Consider the following 26,107-nt stretch of genomic DNA (forward strand, 5'->3'; position numbering starts at 1 on the left):
CCTCAAGAAGACAATACTCTACTCTCCCAGTTGGCAGATCTGTGGGACCCATGGCTACACTCCACTAATGGTGGAGGCTCATGGATCGGACTTCAGTGGAAGAGGTACATAGATGGTGGTGTGCATAGAAGTTACATTTTGTTTTAATTGTATTTCCATCTGACTATATGGATCTGTAACTACTGTAGTTAAGGACCAAAATGATACATTTTAGAGCAAAATTCTTGAAAAGCTCCCCCATTTATTCAACCTGAAGATGATTGCAATTCTTCTCTCATAACTTTCTTCTATGCACTATTTAAGGAGACTTCTGCTTCAAACTCTGTAGCCAAACTTTTTTACTTTCTAAACCTCCCACAATCCTAAAAGAATATGTGTCTGGTTGTTCCCAGTTTGGTATTCTATGTATGATAGTGCATACTTAAATTCATAAAAAGATCATCTCAGATTAAAACAAAAATGCCATAACTGAAAGAAAAGCTAATGGAGCATGGCTAATAATGTAATCTTGAAAATTGAATTTAAAGTAATAATGGTCTGGTACTTTTAAACTACACATATTGGTCTAGTTTCATTTTTTGTAACACTCTAAGCCATGTTATCAATCTGGTCTGAAAGACAAGTGCATACAGCACACATGAAATCAATGCAGCATAATGTAGATACACAATCTCTGTAAGGCTGGCTTCCGTGAATTGATGCAATTGTTTTCAGGAATATGCATTCAAACGTAGAATATAAACAGTTTAGGTGTTTGAGTTCATGCTATGAAAAACAGCTGGGAGTAGCAGTATTTCCTACCTTAAACATATGTCTCATCATGATATGTATTCTGTGCCATTTTGTTTTATATTGTCAGCTCCAAAAGCCATAGACCACCCTGCAATGGTATAAGCTGCCAACTCACAACGTTTACTTTTTCACTGTGTATAGAATAATAAATATGATCTAAAGCCTGCAGGCTCAATACAACGCCCTATAATTCTAATATGTCCTCTTGTGGTTTAATGTTCACGATTCAGTCCTCTAAAACATTCTTTCGATATGCACAGCGTATATACAGAGTACCTTGTGTGGTTTAGTCTGCTACATATCAGTGATAATCCTTTTAAACACAGAAGTTATTTTTAATGAAATGCATTAAACCACTTATGTTCTTTCCAACACTTCAAATAAATTAAACATACTATTCCATCTGCTTTAAAGATATGTATCTGATAACAAGTGTTGTAATGGAACAGGTACATTCCACTTTGCTGCCGTGAGAGTGCATTGCAGCTAGCTTGCTATAAACAGTCATATGTTCCATGAAGGTCACAACTGTAATATATATTTAGTGTTTCCACTGGCAAGTTTGTACACTAGAGTAATTTATTGTAGTTTCTAATTACTGTATATACGAATTGTACTTAATATGGACCTATGACCTCTTTACTTAATATTATTATATTGAATAGAGGACCCTATAAAATATATACCGTTTATATCCATATCCCTTGTAAATTAGGTAAAATTAACTTATTTAATGCCATATTCCGCTCCAGTGACCAACACTATATTGAATAGCTTCTATCTGAACCTCGTAAGAACAACTCATATTCAGGAACGGAGCAGATTTTAACTACTTGGGTAGCTTAGTGTGGTCGCAAAGAGTGTAGAAGCACTTCTCAGCTTCCCCATATCATATACTCTGATTATTTGCACACAAGGCACCATAATTGGGCTAGTGAAGAACAACAGTAGATGAAAAGTAGTTAGAGTTTTTTTTTTATATGTTTGTAAAGCAGACAGGGCATGTGTATTTTTGAAAATGTAATGTTTAGATGTATGTGCATGTCAGCAAATGAAGGTGGTGGACTGTTCTGTAGGGCTGGAATGCTCACCTAATATTTTTAGTATTTTTGATTAGTTCAATGGCTAAGTGTTATCCACAAAAGTAAATATGTGTTCTGTGCCAGTTTCACATCATGTGAAAGCTCTACTGGACAAAAACTTCCAATCTGCAGCAGCATTAATCGTCTGCACTTGCTCACTCACATTTATGTACACATTTTAGGTACATTTTCTAAATCCATTACCAATACTTTTTCAAATATGAATGCACGGACCTCAAAATTTTAGGTTTCTGTTGATTCGTTTGACAAAAAAATGTACCTTAGTTTGCATGTTAATACACATTATGGACAAAAGTATTTGGATGCTTCACCATTATACCAATAGGGACTGTAATGACATTTTATTCAAATAATTATGCTTTAATATGGAGTTGGTCCCCCTTTTGTAGCGATAACAGCTTCCACTTTTCTTGGAAAGCTTTCCACAAGATGTTGGAGTGTTTCTGTGGGAATTTGTGCCCATTCATTCTGTAGAGCATTTATGAGGTCAGGCACTGATGATGTACGAGAAGGCCTGGCTTGCAGTCTCCATTCTAATTAATCCCAGAGGTGTTCAAAGGGGTTAAGGTCAGGGCTTTGTGCAGGCCAGTCAAGTTCTTCCACACCGAACTCATCAAACTATGTCTTTGTAGTCCTTGCTTTGTGCACTGGGGCACAGTCATGTTGGAATAGAAAAGGGCCTTCCCCAAACTGTTGCCACAAAGTTGGAACATAACATTGTCCAAAATGACTTGGTATGCTGAAGCATTAAAATTGCCCTTCACTGGAAATAAGGGTCCTAGCCCGAACCCTGAAAAACAGGTCCATAACATTGTTTCTCCTCCACAAAACTTGGCATAATGCCGTCAGGCAGGCAATGTTCTCCCGGCATCCGCCAAACCCAGACTTGCCTATCTGACTGGCAAACAGAGAATTTTGAAGTGTCACTCCACAGAACATGTTTTCACTGTGTCCAGTGCTTTATACCACTTCATCCGACACTTGGCATTGGTCTTGGTGATGTGAGGCTTGCATGCAGCTGTTCAGCCATGGAAACCCATTCCATTAAGCTTCTGCCTCACAGTTATTGTGCTTACATTAATGCCGGTGGAAGTTCGTAACTCTTCAGCTATGGAATCAGCAGAGCATTGGTGACTTTTGCGCACCATGCGCCTTAGCAGTCGTTGACCCTGCTCATGGCTGAGTTGCTGTTGTTCCTAAATAATTCCACTTTCTTATAATATCACTTACAGTTGACCGTGGAATATCCAGCAGAGATGACATATCACAGTACCACACTTGAAGTCAGTGAGCTCTTCAGAATGACCCATTTTGTATGACAAATGTTTGCAAATGGAGATTGCATGGCTAGGTGCTTGGTTTTATACACCTCTGGCAGCAGGTCTGATTGAAACACCTCAATTCAATAATGACAGGTGTGGCCAAATACTTTTGTCCATATAGTGTATATAAATTAAGCCAGGGCTCAAATGTAATTTTTTTTTTTTTCATTTATTTATATAATTAAATCCTGGATGCAATTACCTTACTCCTGTACAGTAAATTCTCAGAAATCCAGAATTCAGTCGGCTGAATAATAAGTAGTAAAGTTTTGGGGCCGCCCTCTAAGTACAGCTTTTTTTTTTTTTTTTTTTTTTAATGAAAGCCTATGTTGTTCAGCTTTTTTTTTAAAAAAAAATGTTAAAAAAAAATAATAATCTGTTAGTACTACTTGCTTGCTGAATAATTTATCACATTTCATTTCAGGTTTTTCTAATTGTGTCACCTTTATCTGTGCTTTTTAACTGGAGAGATGAACTAGAGACATGGGGATATTTCAAGGTGACAGTCATTCATGGAAGTAAGAAGGATTTTGAACTGGCGCGATTGAAACAGGGAAAATATGAAATTGGTTTGACTACTTATGAGACTCTTCGCCTATGTTTAGATGAGCTAAACAGGTAATACTCAATTGTCAATATTTAATTATTATTACTATTATTAATTAATTACTTTATGATAGATTTCAAGAACACCTAAATATATGAAACGTTGGTTTGTATGAAACGTTGATTTCCGGCTGCAAGTCGCCGAAAATCGGCGACTTTGTAGGGGAAATTTAAAGCGGCAATGGCAAGTTTGCTTTTACAAGCCATCACTGCTCTAAACTTCCCCTGCAAAGTCGACGTTTTCCAGTTGCTTGCAGCAACCAACGTTTCATACATTTGCCCCCTGGACTTTCTAGAAATTTGTAGACCTATGTGACATCTAGCACAATGTGCTTTTTACTCTGTGTTGCATGACACACTCTAGGCCTGAGTCATTAAGGAGCGCAAACTAAAATAAGGTGTACCTTTGCACCTTGACAAAACCATGTTGCATTGGATGAAAGGTAAATTTAAAATGACAGATTTAACGTTTGGGCAATGCATGCCATACATGAACTTTAAATTTCAGTGTAAAAATAAAGTTATCAAGTATTTGTGTGCTACATGACAAAAAAAAACAGTATTTTCTTTATGTGCAAAATAATAAACTAATTTGCACCCCTTGAAATGTGACTTGGTTTGTTCAGGATCAAATTTACTACTTTTTTTTTGCCTTGCTCTCCTTAATGACTCAGGCCCACTCCGAGGACAGTGGTAGGTTGGGAGTTTGACTAGGGCAATACACCTGTCAAACCGTAACGCAGATGTCCTAAGGTTACCTCAGGGAGGACAGAATCCTCCCGTGGAGCAGAAGGGCTGCGCATCTCATGTTCGTTAGGAACACAGTGCTAAATCATTTGTAGGTGTCCTGATTCTGGGTCAGGGTTTCAGCTCCCTTGCTGCGATCCCTAGAGCCAAGCTTTAGCCCTTCTGGTCCTCAGAAGGTTTCTGTAAACTCTGAGCTCACCTTAGGACACCTGTGTAACAGTTTGACAGTTGTACCACCCCAGTCAAACTTCTCACCTGCCACTGTCCTCTTAGTTTCGGACATGGCCAATTGCAACCCTTATTTACTACTTTCACAGTACACATACTGTATATTTACCTCATCCAAGCCATGTTAATTTCTCTTCTGCACTTTGGTGAGTTAAGGTATCAGAGTTATGACAAACTATTTTGTATGTGAAAAAGATATAGCTGGGACCAGCATTCTAGTCATTTCAGAGGTAACTTGATTTCCTAATGGCTAACAGCTCTAATATTACTCAATGTCTCTAAATTTCACCCCATTGCTTTAACTCATAATTGTTTAAGTTGAACTTCAAAAATGAATTTCCTTATCAACTCCATGGGGACCATACAAATGGGTTAGCCAGCTGAGTAGAGACAGGAAAAATAAATGCCACTGGAAGGTATATACTGGGACTTCTCATTCCCCTGGTGTCTTTTTCCTGTTGCTCAGCTGAGTAAGCAGCGTGCAAGTATATCCTATTAGTTTGGTTTTTTTTCCCGTCTATTGCAGGCTTATTTTTTTCCTAGTGGTTCCGAAGGATCACTTTTGGGAGTGCAAGTGGAATTGACAGTGATGTAGCAAATGCAAGGCCTTAGCCTAGCGTGTGTGAAATCACTTTTGCTTCAGAGGTCATAAACCAGCCAGCGGCCTGAAAGAGCATGGGGAAACCTCAGAACTGCTTTCTGTTCCATGCACCCTTCAGGAATACAGTCTGTGGAATATTTGCAGAGGCCACCCCCTAAAAAGCCAGTTGAGCCCCTTACTTAGGGGTGCTTTCTACATTTTGTTTAGTTATTGTTCCTTCTCTATATTATTGGAGAGCCTCCTGAAGGAAAGTGACAAGCTTTTGTTTGAGAATTGTGAAGGGACTTTCTGAGCAGACTTTATTCCTCAGCCCCAAAAGCCCTCTGCTCAGCCTCCTAAACAGTTTGCGGAAATCATTTTCAGAAAGGTGAGGGCAATGAAGGACACTTTTGTCACAAAGAAGGATTTATAATGCTTAACTAGTTTAGATGGAGAGGAGGTTAAATCTGGTATGTCTGCTTGGGGGGGGGGGGGGGGGGGCATTGGCTTCTGTCAGTGATCTCAAAGTGTTTTCTGACAGTAAGTCAGGAGATATTGGAGAAGATCCCAGGTCATTTAGCCCTGATATTGTCTATGTCCTCCTCAAACATATTACTAGACCTATGGGGATTGATGATATACCAGTTCTTTCCTCTCTCCAAGATTACCTTTTTGAAAATCATCAGTGTTCCAAGTGCACAGGGTTATTAAGGATCTTATTGGTAAGGAGTTGGAAAAGCCGGACAGACGTCAGCCTAATCACAAGAGACTTGATCACACTTATAAAGAGGTATCAAGGTGGTATTCGGTGCCTAAAATTGATGCTGTTGTAGCCAGTCTTTCAACCAGGGCCACTATTTCTCTAGAGGATGGTGGCCTGTCGAAAGATGCTATAGATAGAAAGTGGAAATATTTAGAAAGAAACTTCATATTTCCTTAGGTACTGTGCTCAAGTCTGGCGTGGCTGCAGCCTCTCTCTTCAGGGAAGTCAATGTATGGGCTGATCTACATAAGGCTATACAAGGGAAAATAACATACATTATCTGCTCAGCATTGATGTTATGAAAAAATGGATAGACTTCCTATGTTATGCTTCACTCAACATGATTAACCTTTATGTCCAAAGCATAGCTTTATCTGTGGTTGCTAAAAGAGCTCTCTGGCTGCATCTTTGGTAGGCAGACCTACAGTCAAAGAATTGTTTGGCCACACTTCCTTTTAAAGCACTTTCTTTTTGGGATACATGTAATTCTTTGATTCAAAAGACTACTGGGTGCAAATCTTATCATTTACCTTAAGACCAAATAACAAATGGATTCTCCTTCTCTTCCTCTCAACAGCATTTCAAGGAAGAACAACGCTATCGGCTTTGAAAGCAGAATTCTATGCAGTAAGATACTAATACTTCTAGACAACCCTTCTGTCCTTTCAGGAGTAAGAAGGAGGTTCAAATTAGGCAGAACTTTATACACTAACCACTCAAGATCATATGGACCTGGCTAAAGTCTTTTCTCCATGCAATGATGAAGCAAGACTTCCCTATTTCCAGGACACTTATTTTCAATTCAGCCTGTCTACATCTCCAAGGACCTTCATCAAGGCGCTAATAGTTGGCATGACGGTTCTCTAGAAAAAAGGAGAGACTCTGGCTCCCATGGGCCAGGTGGCATATAAGGAACTTTCAGGTGTGTCTACTCAAATGACTACAGAGCAGAAAGCAGCTGCATGTAATCATTCTGGAAATAAGGGCAGAAGACATTGTGGTAGGCAAATACAACAGTGTAGCAGGTCATCTTTCTGCAGATCCCAGATTCATCCATGGAAATGATCATTGCATAACAAAGTTGTTCAAATTCCCATCAATTTGAATAAGTTTAATGGCGTCAACTCTGAACACCAAAGCTGGTTGCCCGTGGTTTGGAATAGATTAGGAAGTGCTCCAAGAATAGCCTTGGATTCAGAGACTGTAATCAGCTCTGCATCCAGATATGGACATCCTCTTTTTAATGGTGCAATGAGATGCAAACGAGTCTCCGGATTACTTCTACAGGCAGTTACACACGTCAGTCACTTACACACATCTGTGGGCTGCAAGGTGGTTTAGTGGTTAGCACTTCTGCCTCACAGCACTTGGGTCATGAGTTCAATTCCCGACCATGGCCTTATCTGTGGGGAGTTTGCGTGGGTTTCCTCCGGTTGCTCCAGTTTCCTCCCACACTCCAAAAAACATGCTGGTAGGTTAATTGGCTTCTATCAAAAATTGACCCTAGTCTCTCCCTATTTGTCCGTCTGTGTGTGTGTGTGTCTATATTAGGGAATTTAGACTAAGGCAGGGACTGATGTGAATGAGTTCTCTGTACAGCGCTGCGGAATTAGTGGTGCTATATAAATAAATGATGATATAAAAAGGAGCAGAAAGTGAGAAGAACAAACAAATAAAACTAGGAGGGTCAGACCACAGTGAGAGATTATATGAATGGCGAGCGAGCTTGAAAGAAAGAGATACACGGGTCCCAGACCTTGGCGAAAGCTGTTGTGGAATTGCGAATGATGCTGATCATATGTTCCAAGTGTTGCGTCTGCTAGACTCTACTAACTATGCTCTGGAGAGAAGGGGGAGCTAGCTGCTGCCAGTCAGCTGCAATTTGGCTAGTGCCTGCCAAGAGAATGTGTCTAACCAACTTATTCTGATGCCGAGTTGCCGAGGGAGAAGAAAAAATTTAGGCTCCAGGGGTACATCCACCTGAAGAATTGCTTGAATCAAGAGTTTAATCTCCGACCAAAAATGTGTCAGCTTTAGACAGATATAAAGAAAAGAGCCCTCCTGGGATCACCGACGCCAGCAGCGATCAGAAGAGTCTGGTAGGGTTTTGTGCATTCGCGTAGGCACGTAGTACCACTGAAACAGACTCTTGTAAACATTCTCTTTTATTCTGACACAAATTGAACTGGAGGCAGCGTTCTCGTGAATCTCTGACCATTCTTCATCTAGCAAGGTTTCGCCAAGTCGCGTTCCCAAGCTAATTCATGGGGGTCTCGGAGACCTGAAGTATAGGGTGGCAAGTTCGTAGTGTAAAGTAGAGATAAGACCCTTCGTAGAGGATTGGCGTAAGCAGAGAGATTCAAAGTACCAGGAGGACGGGAGGAGAGACAAACTTTGACAGAAGCATGAAAGTGGCATAGCTGTAGATATTGATAGAACTGTTTTGGGGATATGGAAGCGAGATTGAATGTCAGAGAATTGAGGGAAAGTCAAAGAAGAAGATAGGTGGTTGAGCTATCTAAGTCCCTGCAAGTACCATGGCAAAAATGCATTATGGTTAATTTTAGGGTGAAATCTGGGGAATAAAATATCGGAATTACTGGAGATGGGTGAGGCAACAGACCATACTTTTGAGAACAGGAATCCCATATTGATAGGGAATGTGAAATGACAAGGTGGAATTGGGAGCGTTTACAGCGACGAGACCTGGGGAGCCATAGGCGGGTGGATGCCGACAGCAATCCTAGACCTTCAGCCTCAAATTAAGACCAGACTCTAAAGTCTGAGTCCAAATTGCTAGTATTATACATATTATTGTTTTTTTTTTTCCTATGATTGCTTCAACTGCACTTAATTTTCTGGACAGTAGACTAGTGTTGGGTTCTTGGGATCTCAATATTGTACTGGATGCCTTAATGTCTAATCATTAAGAACGTTTACAAGAGGTCTCACTTAAGTGTTTCACACTTAAGGTGTTGTTTTTGGAAGCAATCAGGTCTGACCGATGAGTGGGGGACTTACATGCCCTTTGGTATAAAGAGTTATTTTTGAATATCTATATATCTATATATCTATTCGGGCAAGGTGCTGCTACAAACTAATCCTACTTTCCTGCCCAAGGTAGTTTCCACTTCTCATAAAAATCAGGAGATCATACACTGTGGCTTGTCGGCTCAATTCTGGTTTATAGAATGAAGGAATACATAAAAACAAATACATATTTTTAGTAGGACCTTGTTAAGGACACCCTTAATACAAAGCCACTCTTGCAAGATGGATCAGAAGGGTCATTACATAAACTTGTAAAGATAAAGGGCCTCACGTGCTGGAAATTCTAAGAGAGAATTATACAATGGCTGTGGCAACCTCCTGGGTACACAGGACTTGGGCCTCAGCAGGCAATCTCTGCAAAGCTGCAGGGTGGTCATCAATTCACATCTTTACGCAACATTATCTACTGGATGTGACCTCTTCTGCTGATGCTCTGTTTGAAAGGATAATCCAACAAGAAGTTAGTCACTTTTTTTTCACCCTGCACTGTCCGTGTTGATTTAACTTACACCCACTCTCTGTTTAATATATTGCTTAGGTACATCCCATTTGTTATGGTTACCATGGAGTTGATAAGGAAATGAGAGAATTATTACCATTAATTTCAGTTTCTTGAGATACTCCATGGCAGTCCAATATTCCCACATTGTCTTTTTATATTTTTCAGAAACAGCTAGGGAAGTTATTCTAAGACATAGGGAGAAGGAGGAGTCACACTTTATACCTTCCAGGGGCATTCATTAAGGTTGCCATAGAGTATTTCAAGGAAATTAAACTAATGGTAACCATTCTCTCATATATGTATGCCCCCCCCCCCCGCATACATAAGTTCAATCAAATATATTGCTGTTTTTGAGGTTATGTACATAAAAATTATATACTATTATTCCTTTTTTGTCACAAAGGTAGATTTTGGTTGCATATTTATTATATTTCCCTTGCTTAGTATAATGCTTGGTGTGGTTTGTTACTGGAGAAAAATTGGTGACTGATGCCAGGGGGGATGCAGAAAACTTGACTATATAATATACAGTTAGCACTTTATTCTAGGCCTAAATCTCTGCATTAATGTTGAACATATGTTGTTTTTCTGTGTTCAGTATACAGTGGTCAGCTGTCATTGTAGATGAAGCACACAGAATAAAAAATCCAAAGACAAGCGTGACACAGGCCATGAAAGCTTTAAAGTGTAAAATTCGTATTGGACTTACAGGAACTATACTACAGAACAACATGGAGGAGCTATGGTGTGTTCTCGACTGGTAGGTGAACATCACTGTTTTTGGCACACGTCAGTTTAATGAGACGTCTCAGTTAGTACCTGCACATTCCACTATATAAATCATCTGGTCTCTATGATCTATATATATTTATTTATCCATCCTCTTTTAGTTTTTAATTAAACATTATAGCTTCTTTGATATTTTAGTATTTTTTTTTTTAAAATGTACAACTTCTACAGCTTTAATATTCACCCTGTTAACATATATTTGTTTTGGCACAACCCCATAGTGCAGTAGAAACTACTTTGCTCTTCTCCCTACAGCAAAGTTTTATTCAATAACGTTATCAGTTTCAAACTCAAGTCAATTGACATTAATTGAAAGAGGTTAACCTCTCCATGTGTTGGCAAGAAAATGAGTTCTAGTACTCTCAAAGGAGAACTTTCTGTATTGAAGAAGATTGATTGACATGAATTTGTTATACTTTTTGGCATACTCCCTACTGCTCAACTGAATTTTGTTCCATGTATGCCACATTAATTTTGGAAATAACTTTAAAATCGAGAATTTTAAAATTGAAAAACACTTGTGATTAAGTTACTCATTGTGTGTTTTAAACAAAAATTAAAATAGTTTGAGAATAAAACTACTTTGGCAAATAAGTTGACAAAACAGCTGCTACGGAAAAAAATCTAGTTTTGCTTTGTGTTGTTTTTCATAATGCTATTTGGGAAAACATGTTCCCTGTTGATGACAACTTGTTCACTTTTATCCTATTAATTTTTCATTTCAGACAATACTCGACACTTGAAAACTACTTTAAAAATAGAATGAATGTAGTGTAATCATTAAAATGATGTAGAAAATTTGTTAAAATACATCACCTAGATGTATCCATATCCAGTGTGTTCATAAGTGTTGCACATTTTCCGACAGCATATGTGAACAAGCCCTTATTCTTGTATCTGTTTAATGCTTTCTAATCAGAGGCTGGTTTTGATAAACTTTGAAGTGTCTTCGAGGTGTGAGGAAAAATGAGCGGGAAGTTCTGTCGTAATTGACGATGTCTGCATTTGAATTCCCCACATAAGAGTTTATATAGCAGCAAGAATTACTAAGACAAAATTTACTAAAACTAGCATCTGTTTAAAAGCATTAAAAAGAGCATGAAAGTGTAAAGGTGGAGTTTTCCTCTTAAAATACAAACCTAAACATAAATTACGAGAGAGAGACTAATTGGAGTGACTATGGGGCATATTTATTATCTACCACTTTTTTGTCACAATCATTTTCATTCCTTATCGCAATGATGCTGTCTCAGGGAACACACCTTTTAGTTATGTCCTAAGTCTTTCTATCTACACTGTTGCAAATTGGGCAGGGAGAGCAGGTAAGCTGTGGTAAGGGATCCGAAGATCCCTCTGCCGCATTGCTATCCCCATAGCTCTCAATGGCTAATGCCATCTTCAGATGGCAGAATGACACAAGTATTGGTTTTCACAAAGTTTGCTGTTTTCAATGTTTTAGATCTTTTTGTCAGATGTTGCTAGGGTATACTGAAGTAAAATTACAAGCATTTTAAAAGTGTCAAAGGCTTTTATTGACAAAAAATCAATATTTGCAGTGTTGACCCTTCTTTTTGAAGACCTCTTCATTTCGCCCTGGCATGCTGTCAATCAACTTCTGAACCACATACTGACTGATGGCCGCCCATTCTTGCCTAATCAATGTTTGGAGTTAGTCGAAATTTCTGGGTTTTTGTTTGTCCACCCGCCTCTTGAGGATTGGCCACAAGTTCTCAATGGGATTAAGGTCTGGGGAGTTCCCTGGCCATGGACTCAAAATTTTGATGTTTTGATCCCCGAGCCACTTAGTTATCACTTGTGCCTTATGGCAAGGTGCTCCATCATGCTGGAAAAGGCATTGTTCATAACCAAAATGTTCTTGGATGGTTGGGAGAAGTTGCTCTTGGAGGATGCCCACTCCCTTGGCTGAGAAGCAACCTCACACATGAATGGTCTCTAGATGCTTTACTGTTGCCATGACGCAGGACTGATGGTAGCACTCACCTTTCCTTCTCCATGCAAGTGTTTTTTCAGATTCCCCAAACAATATGAAAGGGGATTCATCAGAGAAAATTACTTTACCCCAATCTTCAGCTGTCTACTCTTTGTACCTTTTGCAGAATATCAGTCTGTCCCTGATGTTTATCCTGGAGAGTAGTGGCTTCTTTGCTGGCCTTCTTGACACCAGGCCATCCTCCAAAAGTCTTTGCCTCACTGTGCGTGCAGATGCACTCACACCTACCTGCTGCCATTTTTGAGCAGGCTCTGCATTGGTGGTGCCCCGATCCCACAGCTGAATCAACTTTAGGAGATGGTCCTGGCACTTGCTGGACATTTTTGGGCGCCCTGAAGCCTTCTTCACAACTATCGAACCTCTCTCCTTGAAGTTCTTGATGATTCAATAAATGGATGATTTAGGTGCAGTCTTACTAGCAGCAATATCCTTGCCTGTAAAGCCCTTTTAATGCAAAGCAATGATGACTGCACGTGTTTCCTTGCAGATAATCATGGTTAACAGAAAAAGAACAATTGTTTCAAGCACCTCCTTCCTTTTAAAGCTTCCAGTCTGTTATTCTAACTCAATCAGCATGACAGAATGAACTGCAGCCTTGTCCTCTTCAACACTCTCACCTGTGTTAGCAAGAGAATCACTGACCTGATGTCAGCTAATCCTTTTGTGGCAGGGGTGAAATGCAGTGGAAATGTTGTTTTAGAGAGAGCGTTCATTGCCACTGCAATGAGGAACTTTGAAATTAATTGCAATTCATCTGATCACTCTTCATGACATTTTGGAGTATTTGGAAATTGCCATCATAAAAACTGAGGCAGCAGAGTTTGTGAAAAATAATATTTGTCATTTTCAAAACTTTCGGCCATGACTGTGTAAGTGTGTGTGTGTGTGTGTGTATGTGTGTGTATATATATATATATATATATATATATATATAATTATACATTATACACCACACACACATAAATATACTTTTCAAGCGCTGCAATATGCAATCTAGGCGTATGTGAAAACAAACGTAACCTGGTGTTGACTTCAATAAATGTCTTAACCATGTAGTATGATAAAGTCTAGCATAAGTCCTCCTTAATGTGTTCTTACTGTTTATGGTTGAACAGTTGATTCATAAAGTTCACTGTCTATTAATAATGACGACTTATGGTGTTAAATGTCTATGTGGCTTCTAATGAAATCCAATCTGTCCTCAATCATTAATATCCTCTTGCAGTGTTTTTTTTCAGTATCTCAAAGTCATAATAAATGGGCAGACAAATAGTGAGGTACCTTCTAAGCATGTGGATATGTGTAACAGAATAAATCCGCACTCACATTTAGTTGTCCTTTAAGTAGGGCTTGTGGTTTCCATTTGTTCTATCCTGCTTTTTCTTCACCAGTTTCGTTGGCAACTCTTGTCAGATTGTCAGGGGGGTGGTGTTGATGGCAAAATGAAGTATATTTGCAAATGTTTAATAAACAATTAATATCTAATAATCACACTCACATTGGATTGTGTTTTTGAACACATAAAAACTTGTGTCCTCCCACACTCCATTCGGTTCCTTCCTCAGAAGAAATATTCCAAAGGAAGTATTGAGGGTTGGGGGGGAAATAAATACATAATAGTGTAGATAGATCCAGAGATGTGTAGGCTGCAGAGTAATAAACACTATGGGGCATATTCAATTGTCCGCGTTTCTCGTGGTGTTAAAAGTATTACCGGTATTACGGTAATTGTAAGCCGGATTTCAGCTCGCAGCTCCCTGAGCTGCGAGCAGAAAGCCGGCATTAAAGATATTTACGCACACTATTACCTTAGTAACGGTAATAGTGCGGAAGTCGCGTTACTCTTGTGAGTAACGCTGACAATTGAATATGCCCCTAACATTTGAATATTTAAAGTGACAGCAAGTCAATATGGTGTTGTGTTGTCTAGTTCTCTTGAAGTCCTCTTTTTAAGTCAGCCGGCGTCTCTGTGTGGAGTAATTGGTATTTGTTGCTTGGTATAGTGGGCATGTCGCAACCGGTTTCATCACTTATCTGACTTTCTCAAGGGGTCTGTTTACAGCTGCGACTTACTGGGGCTGGTTTTGTACTGTCCGTGATGTACTGGTCACGTGTGTGTTCCAAGCCTTCTGTGCTGTACTTCCTTATAAGTCAGCAGTTTGAAGAAGAAAAAGTCCAGAGTAGAAGGGGAGGAAGATGTAATGGAAATACAATGTGCAAATAATCCAGAAACATTTGAAACAATAAGTATCATCAGCTGCATAACTGACAAAAAAGGAGTCAAACCTTTATCCATCATTTACTACATGTTTCACTGATCTGTTGGTATCTATCGGCAAGTGATGCACCATTCTTGTCAGATAGTTGATGTTCCAATGATTTTCTTTGGTTGAACATGTTTCTGAAGTGTATGCTTGGAACCAGTTCACTTGGATACAAGTGGCACGCGTCCACATGTTGTTTACAGTGAAACATAACGTGGGCTCATGTGTATGTACCGTCTTTTGCGATATCTCTTAGGATATCTCTCAGGATTGTTTTAGAGTTTGGTTTTTATGGTTAGGTTCAGATTAGTACTTGGGCTAGGTTTATGTTAAGGCTTGGATTCGTGTTAGGGCTTGGTCTAAGGTTAAAACTTGATGTAGCTTAAATTTGGAACTTTGGCAATGTTAGGGCAATTAGGTGTTTAATTTTTAGTGTTTAGGTGTTTAGAATATAAATATGAGGCTAGTTTTTTTTTTCTTTAATGAAAATTTCACGAGATCCCCCCCACCCTTCCCTTTTAAAAACAATGGTTCTCTTTTCTTTCTAGGTTACCGGGGTAACCTAGTTGAGATAAAAACTATCTTATACAAAGTCTATTACTAGTAAGTGTCATGGTAACCTTCTTCTCTTGCTGGGCCCAAGGGTATATATGTTTGAATATTACGCAAGTATACTTTTAGTTCAGGTTTAGAGATCCTTTTGATTAATTCATACCTATTTTCACTTGCTACTGGCTGAAAAATAAAACTCATTGCAACTTGAAACATTATTAACACTCTTTTAGATGCCCACTCAATCATGATTTCACTATTAATATTGGATCAGTCCTTACTAGTCAGAACTATGGTTAATGCCAGGAGACTGCTGAGTCGTTCCATGCCATATCATCACAATAAACAGTAACTCGACCATCTCAGATTTTGGTATAATTTGGTAGGTTGGTAGACAACTTAGAGTAACTATCATATGTTAAATTTTAGCCTTCAGTGATGTACGGTATTCATGCACCAGGGTTGCAAACATGACAAAAATGTAAGATTTATGCTTGCAAAGTCAACTAAAACTAATCATAACTTTGCTTCTAATTATGGTAGAACTTTCATAGTTTTGTTTGGAAACTAAAGGACCTTAGTTTTCATAAAAAATGTTTTATATTTAAATATTGACTCTACATTTCAATGTCACATGATGTGACCTTTGACCCTTCAAGCAGTGGATTACATCAGACCTGCATACTTGAGACACTTGTCAGTTCCTCCAAAGATTTCATTGAATTTTTAATTTCTAAGTTAATTCAACTACACAACCATTCTTTCATTGCTGTTCTGAAGTTGTTATATCTGAAAAGCTTTAATGATTATATAGATATTGACGAAATCATTGTGATATTCATTCTATGAGATGAGGTGCAAGGTTTTAACTTTAATAATGACCAAGCAACAATTCACCCATTTGCCATTTATTACAGGGACATTATCATGTACAAACTTAGTTGTCATTTCAGATTGTTTGCAACACAATACAGCAGCTGTATATACATTCCAAAAACATCTCATTCAATTTCTAAAACAATGCATGCAAAATGTAAATAAGATATATTATTTCTCAGATGGGTGTTCAGCCCAATACAAAAACCGTTTTGTTTTTTTTCCAAACTTGGTACATCATCAAGTTGATTTTGGGTTTCCATCTGCATGGCACTTTTTTGCCATATCTCATGAGAAGAATTCATGTGATGGAGTTTGCAGAACTGTTAAGAGGCTGGCAGCTAGGGCGAGTTTCCAATGTCTTTATAAAGAGCAAATTATGACTCCAAGACAACTCTTTGTGTGGGTAAAGAACAATATCAAGAATATAATTTTTGTATATCTGTCAAAAAGAAATAATGGACAATGAAAATTTGCTACACAAACGACATGAGGAAGCAAGACGAGTACCTGGAACTCAAGCATTTCATGCCTTCATACCAGGAATACGGAATAGCTTAATAATGAAGAGGTTTTCTACAGACTCATCCAGTGAAGTGAAGGAAACAAATACTCCATATGAAACATTGCCTTTGGAAAAAATAAAAGGTTTTGTGACTTGTGTCTATAATGATGCTTGGTGGTTAGGTTGTGTCACGAATAAGCAGGTTTTAATCCGTTTTCTACATCCCAATGGTCCATCACCATCATATTACCTCATCAGCCAGATATCTTGAACTTTCCAAGAGAAAAAGTTCTCACTAAGGTTGATCCTCGAACTGCAACTGGACAAACCTACACACTACCTGCTGTGCACACCCAAAATACAGCAAAAGCATTGCTGAGAGGACAAGGCACTGACTTGTATGTTTTCCTTAGAATTGTACACAGCAGTCTACATCAATTTATAGTACAGAAATCTCGTATTCACTTGTTACTAGGGATGTGCATCGGCCACTTTTGGTGTCTCGTGTTTTGTGTTTTGGGTTCGGATTTGCTTGATGTTTTGGGTTCGGATATGTTTCGCAAAACACCTGTCGAAAGGTTTTGGTTCGGATTTAAGGTTTTGGATTCGGATTTATTTTGAAAAAAGCATAAAAAGTTCCAAAATCAAGTTTTTGGGCTTATTTTCACTCCTACGCTATTATTAACCTCAATAACAATCATTTCCACTAATTTCCAGTCTATTCTGAACACCTGAACACCTCACAATATTATTTTTAGTCCAAAACATTTCACTGAGGTAGCTTTCTGGACTGCATAGTGGAGTGGTCCCGGTACACAATTTGGTACCAGGGCCACAATATATCACCCTCAACTGGTCGCAATTCCACCAAAAATGTATCTGGACTGCGTAGTGGAGTGGTCCCCACAATATAAAAAAACACTCAACTGGTCTGAATTCCACCAAAAAAGTATCTGGACTGCGTAGTGGAGTGGTCCCCACAATATAATAAAAAAAACCTCAATTGTTCTGAATTCTACCAAACAAGTATCTGGACTGCGTAGTGGAGTGGCCCCGGTACCCAATTTGATACCGGGGCCACAATATAATAAAAAAAAACTCAATTGTTCTGAATTCCACCAAACAAGTATCTGGACTGCGTAGTGGAGTGGTCCCCACAATATAATAAAAAATCCCTCAACTGGTCTGAATTCCACCAAAAAAGTATCTGGACTGCGTAGTTGAGTGGTCCCCACAATATAATAAAAAAATCCCTCAACTGGTCTGAATTCCACCAAACAAGTATCTGGACTGTGTAATGGAGTGGCCCCAGTACCCAATTTGGTACCGGGGCCACAATATAATAATAAAACCCTCAACTGGTCTGAATTCCAGTGCACAGATGGCATACACCAGATGGACGTCTAAAACCAACATAGCAGTTAAGGGCGCAGTTCCTCTTTTTTGTGACTGCACAAACAATTAACGTAGTAATAGAAATTACAGGTTTTTTTTAAATATAGAAAGAAAGAAGGTAGTACTAGAAATGGCAGTTATTCGAATCCCCAGGAGAGACTAAGTGGGGTGAGCCACAGAGAGATTATTTCCCTCAGTTTCTCTAACAGGTTGTCAGTGTTGTGCCTCTTCTTAAAACCTGTGATACATAACTACACACACTCGGCAAAGCTTTTACAAATTATCTGCGGCACAGGAGAATACCACTGGACTGTACTTTAATAGCAGTACCTATTATTTTTGGGTACAGCAACAGTGAATGATCGTAGTTAGACTTTTAAATAGCAGTACAAGCTAGATTTTTTAAAATTTTGTAATATTTTTTTCCAATTATTTTTGGAAAATTTTTCATTTTTTTTTAAATTCATTTTTTATACATTTTTTTTATAAATTTAAATTTGTTTTTTTAGAACTTTTAGATAACTTGGAAATAACAATGCCCTTAGCAGAACAGACCACAGGACACAGGAAATACAGAAAGAAAGAAGGTAGCAATAGAAATGGCAGTTCCTCTTTTTTGGAACTGCACAAACAGTGATGAAAATGAAGGTGGAGCTGGTGGCATGTCACGGTCCTCTTGAGAGGACAATCTCCTGACCAGCAGGTCTTTGCACCGCTGTAGACTTGTGTCTGCCGGAAACAGAGACACAACATACGCTTTAAACCGAGGATCGAGAACGGTGGCCAGAATGTATTCCTCTGACTTTAAAAGACTGACCACCCTCGGATCCTTGCAAAGCGTACGAAGGGCTTCATCCACAAGAGCTACATGCTTGGTGGAATCGCAATGGTGTACCAGCTCCTCCCTCACTTTCTCCAGCTGCTTCTGCAAAAGCCTGATCAGGGGAATCACCTGACTCAAGCTGGCAGTGTCGGAACTGACTTCTCGTGTGGCAAGTTCAAATGGCTGCAGAACCTTGCACAACACGGAAATCATTCTCCAGTGCGCTTGACTCAGGCGCATCCCCACTCCTTTGCCTATGTCGTAGGTGGCTGTGTAGGCTTGAATGGCCTTTTGATGCTCCTCCATCCTCTGCAGCATATAGAGGGTGGAGTTCTAGCACGTCACTACCTCTTGTTAATTTAGATTGCAAGGCTTGTAAATACTTTGAATATAAAAAAAGCAGCCTGCATAGACTGTAGAACTAGAAATTCAAATATACAAAGAAATGGACAAAGGCAGTTTGGTATCTGTCTGCATCAGATCCCCTCTCCACTAGGAGTAAAATAGAAAACTATTCAGCCGTTATATAATCTAGAATATAAATAGAAATTGAGAAAGGCAATTTGGTATCTGTCTGCATCATAATCATCAACATCCTCCTCAGCAGGCAGAGTTGTTTGCTGTGTTGTTGCTGACAGCATAACTCTCTTAATTTTTTTGTAGGGGGGGGGAGGAGGGCTTAGTTCCTTGGGTAAAGCTGGACCACTAGTCATGAACACGGGCCAGGGCCTAATCCGTTTCTTGCCACTATGTGTCGTAAATGGCATATTGGCAACTTTATGTTTCTCCTCAGATGATTTTAAGTTTCTCTTTTTGCTACTTTACTGAACTAGGGCTTTTTGGATTTTACATGACCTGTACTAGGAGATTGGGCATCGGGCTTGCCAGATGACGTTGATGGCATTTCATCGTCTATGTCATGACTAGTGGCAGCAGCTTCAGAATTAGGAGGAAGTGGGTCTTGATCTTTCCCTACTTTATCCTCCAAATTTTTGTTCTGCATTATATGTAGCACAAGAGAGTGTACCCCAAAGCCACACACACTCTGCAAAGCCTTCAAAAATTATATGCGGCACAGGAGAGTACCACTGGACTGGAGTTATACAGCAGTACCACTGGACTTATACTGCAGAATCAGTGAAATTTGTAATATGGCAGTAACAACAATGGACTTATACTGCAGAATGAGTTAACTTTGTAATATTGCAGTACCACTGGACTTAAACTGCAGAATGAGTGAACTTTGTAATATTGCAGTACCAATGGACTTACACTGCAGAATGAGTGAACTTTGTAATATTGCAGTACCAATGGACTTATACTGCAGAATGAGTGAACTTTGTAATATTGCAGTACCACTGGACTTATACTGCAGAATGAGTGAACTTTATAATATTGCAGTATCAATGGACTTATACTGCAGAATGAGTGAACTTTGTAATATAGCAGTACCAATGGACTTATACTGCAAAATCAGTGAACTTTGTAATATAGCAGTACCACTAGACTTATACTGCTGAATCAGTGAACTTTGTAATATAGCAGTACCAATGGACTTATACTGCAGGATTGTTTTGGGATATTTTTTTTATTTTATTTTTTTTTATAATTACTTTTTTTGAAATTTTTTATAATTTGGGAATAATGGGGAAATAACAATGCCCTTAAAAGGACAGAGCACAGGACACAGCACCACTGGACTGAACAGGACACAGCAGAGGACCCAGCAGCACCACTGAACTCAGAAGGACAGAGCACAGCACACAGCACCGCTGGACTGAACAGGACACAGCACAGGACCCAGCAGCACCACTGAACTCAGAAGGACAGAGCCCAGGACACAGCACCACTGGACTGAACAGGACACAGCACAGGACCCAGCAGCACCACTGAACTCAGAAGGACAGAGCACAGGACACAGCACCACTGGACTGAGCAGAACACAGAGAACAGCACAGCACAGAACTGAACAGCACGAGATCTACCAGGACAGAGGACCACCTAACACACCCTCCCTCTACCCTGATCAATGCCCAAGTGAAGATGGCGGCGACTAGCGGGGAATTTATAGGATCCGAGTATCGTGAGATCCGACAGCGGGATTATGACTCAGAGCCTCGGTTTCAGTTTTGCAATTGGCGGGAATACTCGGATCTGTCTCGGATCCGGCTCGGATCGGCAACGTTCAAGTGGGCTCGGATTTCAGAAATCCGAGTGCGCTCATCTCTACTTGTTACGGTATTTCATTGATTGTGATATGTATAATTGTAAAAATAAATTTACTCCTGTTCCCAAAGGCTTCCCAAAATGAAACTTATACCATAGAGAGATTGTATTTAACTGCATAACATACTTTATGTACAAAAAAATTAAACATGCACTTTTTTTTTAGATATTCAGGGACAAAGGTCACATCAAATGACCTCAAAATGTCATATTTAAATATTAAACAATTTTTTATGAAAACTAAGGTCCCTTAGCTTCAAAACAAGGCCAACCTGAAACTTCTACCTCAAAGCTATGATTCGTTTTAGTTGACCTTGCAAGCATAAATTTAACTTTTTTTGTCATGTTTGTAACCCTGTTGCATGAACACTGTCTATCATTAAGGGCTAAAAGTTTACTTATGATCCTACTAAATTTCAGATGGAAGGGTTTGAAGTTGTGATGATTTGGCATATAATGACCCTGCTGCATCTGGAATTTTCTAGAATGATGGACAATGGTGATGTGAAATGTTCATATTGGGAAAATTTTCTCAATATTACAAATGCCTTTTCTGTTGTCCTACATTTGTATATTGGTTTGTATATATAGGGTAATGTAGTAACTTAATTTGCAAGTGTTATTGCAGTTAGTACAATTTCCGTATACAGATTGATTAGAAAAAAATTATAATGGCGCAGAAACAAATATTAGCCATCATGCGTACTGAAACTCAGAAGGGAAGCATGTGTAAGGTAAAAAAAACGTGTACCACTGTAGTTAGCATTGCTGTCTCACAGTGCTGAGTCCATGGGTTACATTGACCAGGGCCTTAATCTGTGTGTGTAGGTTGTAGGTTCTTGCTGGGTTTACTTTTGGTTTTCCAGCTTCCTCCCACAGTCCAAAAGCATACTGGTAGGTTAATTGGTTGCTGAGAAAAGGGATCCCAGTGTATGTGCGGATGCATTTTACAGAATTTAGATTGTGAGCTCCAATGGGGCAGGCATTAATGTGTGTAATTAAATATTATCTGTAACTTAATATGGTGGTGCTATAGAAATAATAATAAATACATAAACCATAGACTTCATACTGTTAGATGTATACAATTCAATTGACCTAAACATTGGGGGAGGACCAGAGGACGTTACTGCCTGCTGACTCACTTTGGGCCGGGAGTGAAATCTTTTGCTTTGAGCAATACCTGGGCACTAAGCAGTCTATGGGGGGAATTCAATTGACCGCGTCACTTGTGAAAGCGGCATGCGCACTATTACAGTTACTATGGTAATAGTGCGCATCATTACCGTTAGTACGGTAATTTTAACGCTTATTTTTGCTCACAGCTCTGAGAGCCACAAGCAGAAATCCTTGTTAAAATTACCGTACTATCAGTAATAGTGTGCGGGCCATGTTTCTATCAAGAGTAACACCTCAATTGAATTCCCCCTTATATTTCCGTACTTTTGATACACTCTTCTCAGCTACACTGAATGTGATTGCTCTCTGTTGTTTGGATTTATTCTTTGTATTATAGCGGTTTTTGACTTTCTAATTACTTACTGTCTGGTGAGTTCAGTGAATTTTGTTTCAGCTTTCTTACAGCTTTTTATTTGAAATTTGTTCAGTGGATTTAAACTTTTATTGAAACACTGCTTAAAACGTGAAGTGTAAATTACTTGAATACCACCATGAATTAATTTAGGGATTAATAGCATTGTGAACATGTCTTTTAAATCTTTCCCTTTGATTTAAAACTGCTAAACACTTAAGCTGGGTACACAGTACATACAATTTATTGATGTGATATATTTTACCAATGACTGAAAGTCCCAATAAGCATGTCAGTTCTTGCATACACACTTGCACGATTTACCTTCAGAACTGTGCTCTTCATCTGTCATAACCATCTGCTGAAAAGATTGTAAGGGCTAGATTTACTAAGCTGCGGGTTTGAAAAAGTGGGGATGTTGACTATAGCAACTAATCAGATTCTAGCTGTCATTTTGTAGAATGCACTAAATAAATGAAAGCTAGAATTTGATTGGTTGCTATAGGCAACATCCCCACTTTTTCAAACCCGCAGCTTAGTAAATCTAGTTCTGAGTCTCTAAACTCTAGAGAGATCTGCCTACACTGCTGGTCGTGAGTGCATACACACTTCAGAATTTCCCCGACATCGTCCCATCATTGATAGTGATTTTTTTACGTGATTTTACGATAAAACATGATCGTGTACACACTAATGGGATATCGGACCTAACAGTCGTTTATCATGTGATAAACCTGTAGTGTGTACCCAGTCTTAGCCTGCATGTTTTACTTACTTCCATTTAGGGCTGTACCAGGATGTTTAGGAGGCAAAAATCAATTCAAGGAAGAGTTTTCAAACCCAGTGGAACTTGGACAAAGGCACAATGCAACAAAACGAGAGCTAGCCACAGGAAGAAAGGTCATGCAGAAACTGGCAATGACAATGTCTTCATTGTTCCTCAGACGTACCAAGTCTCTTATAAGTAACCAGCTACCAAAAAAGGAAGATCGGGTGTGTATGACATGTTTTTAAGTTGTCTAAATTATTTTAAGCACATTATGGTAAATTAAAATAGCAATACAAACTTGATTGTGTAAACGCCAGTGTAACAGACAGTAAAGGCTCATTTGGTTGTAAGAAATACAGGTATAACAATATATACATATACAAATGTGTGGTATTTTCACAGACTTACAATAGCCAAATTGATGGATGGTCTTATCTCTGATTATGTTGCTGGATCACCTCTAGCTTTATTGCGGACTGATAGTGCAGTCTGAAAATAACCAGACACACAGTCCAGTAGCGTTTATCTTCCCACCACATTTTCTGCAATACCTGATAATGATTCTATCGATTTTGATAGGATCATTTCTGGGCATTGATGTAATTTTGGATCCATTGCTTAATATCAGCTTCAGTATTGCAGCTTGTCTGGCCAGCTTTATAGAGCTTACTGAAAAAAATATATTATGAATAATATCTTAATGGTTGCAAGGAAACAACTTTCAAGGGCCAATAGCAAAGACAGCAGCAGGATGCAACATTATTTATGTAGAGATCATGTCCTGTATATTCCCTCACCTTGTCATCCAGGAGAGTTTACTTCAGCACTGTTATGTTCTATGTCACTTTTTGTGCAGCTTGGAAATAAATGACCTCCAGACCTTAGAATTCATATGACAAGAGATATTCATCAAAGGCACTACATCAAAATAACATACTAACTGTAACATACATGTTAATCAATTGCAGTACTTTTAAATACCAAAGTCTCGATCCTTATTCAACTCCTCTGATGATCTTTCACATTTAATAGACGATATTCATCAGATGGAATTCCCCATATAGAACAAAGCAAAAAAAAGGATATATATAGTAGTATGTTTTGACATTTGTCATATACTTATTTACAATCTGTATATTCTGGTGATTATAGTCATAACATGTAGAAACATGGAATACTCACCTTCAAAACAGATAAAGTGTCAAGTTATTTTGCAGTTTTACAATGAAGATCTCTTCCATTCCATACGGTGCATCAAATCAGATACCCTCGTTGTCACGTAAGGAAGTGTATGTATAAAAGAGTAAAGTGCTTGCAAGATAGTGCATTACCTCCAAATACACATGCATTCAAAATCTTTTTCAAACCTGCAATTTAGTATTTATACCCCCATGTGTCTTTGATATGTAGCAAGACCCCTAAACCCAGAAATATGGTCACACAAATGTGTTTGGTAAGTTTTCAGGAGAAAGCAATAATGGCAAAGCTTTTGGGTTTGAGACTTATGTAAATCATAAAATAAAAATATTTTTGGTGCTAATGGCAGCAAAATAATGGCTTGTAGCTGCTCTGCCTGTAATTGGGAAAATTTATAGAAAATGTGTATATTTTCAGAAAGCTTTCAGCCTCAACTTTCAAAATGTGTGATATTGTTTTTAAAAAATGCCCTCCATTGTGTGAATGCATATTTCCTTCACTTGCAGATTGTCTACTGTTCTTTATCAGAATTTCAAAAAGCAGTTTACCAAACAGTGCTGGAAACTCAAGACGTCAAATTGGTTCTTCGTGGAAGTGAGCGGTGCTCGTGTAACAGTGGCCGGAGAAGGAGAAATTGTTGCTACAGTGTAAGTGTCTCTTTTTAGTACATAAAACAAAATATAAAAATAGTATATACAACATAACTATAGATGTTATATTTAAGTGTGTTTATAATGTAGCACTTACACTTTTCACACAGCCTCCATGCTAAAAGCAATTATAATTTATACTACAATAATTCCCAGTGGTATTAAAAAACATGGTAAAATAATACTGTTTCTGCCTACTTAAGCAATATATTAGGTAATATGTAGATTAAGGATTAAAGCAAATTTTTATGTTCAAACTGATATACATCAGTCTCTAGCATGTTAATTTTGTGGCTGCAAAATGCATTTGTCCTTATTGAGACCATGTGGAATATTTACTAAACTGTTTGAAAAAGTGGCGATGTTGCCCATAGCAACCAATCAGATTCTAGCTATCAGTTTGTAGGATGTACTAAATAAATGATTATTAGAATCTGATTGGTTGCTATAGGCAACATCTCCACTTTTTTGTACCCATAGTTTAGTAAATATACCCCAAAATCTAAGGAAGGGTTGTCCTTTCTACATCTGGGATTGAACACAGATCATAGGGCTTTTGTGCCAAGCGGAGGCTAAGATACCCATAAACAGTCTCGAACTCGGAGCAGTGCTAAATACTCTGGTGTAAGCTCAGTTCCTCTTAACTGGCAGACACATCCAAATACAATCGGACAACAGCACGTGAATAGTGAATGTCATGATGGCGATCCTATGGAAGTACTGACTATTATATCTTTTTTCTGCAATTCCCATGCTTCTTTGCATACTCAGGACGGCAAAGAGACAGGGTGTTTCTGTAATTCTGGTAGCACCAGACTTTAAGCC

The 26,107-nt window shown here is 38.7% G+C and overlaps 1 protein-coding gene across 1 annotated transcript in view; it reads left to right on the plus strand.

The window, feature by feature from the left end:
- ERCC6L2 (ERCC excision repair 6 like 2) overlaps nt 1–26,107 on the plus strand; it is a 131,172-nt gene that overhangs the window by 20,677 nt on the left and 84,388 nt on the right. Inside the window, exons 5-8 of the mRNA XM_075211087.1 lie at nt 3,642–3,835; nt 10,293–10,454; nt 23,452–23,659; nt 25,139–25,279. Coding sequence (XP_075067188.1) covers nt 3,642–3,835; nt 10,293–10,454; nt 23,452–23,659; nt 25,139–25,279 — 705 coding nt within the window. The remainder of the gene's footprint in view (nt 1–3,641; nt 3,836–10,292; nt 10,455–23,451; nt 23,660–25,138; nt 25,280–26,107) is intronic.

This window comes from Mixophyes fleayi, chromosome 1, assembly GCF_038048845.1.
Source record: "Mixophyes fleayi isolate aMixFle1 chromosome 1, aMixFle1.hap1, whole genome shotgun sequence".
Classification (NCBI taxonomy): Eukaryota; Metazoa; Chordata; class Amphibia; order Anura; family Limnodynastidae; genus Mixophyes; species Mixophyes fleayi.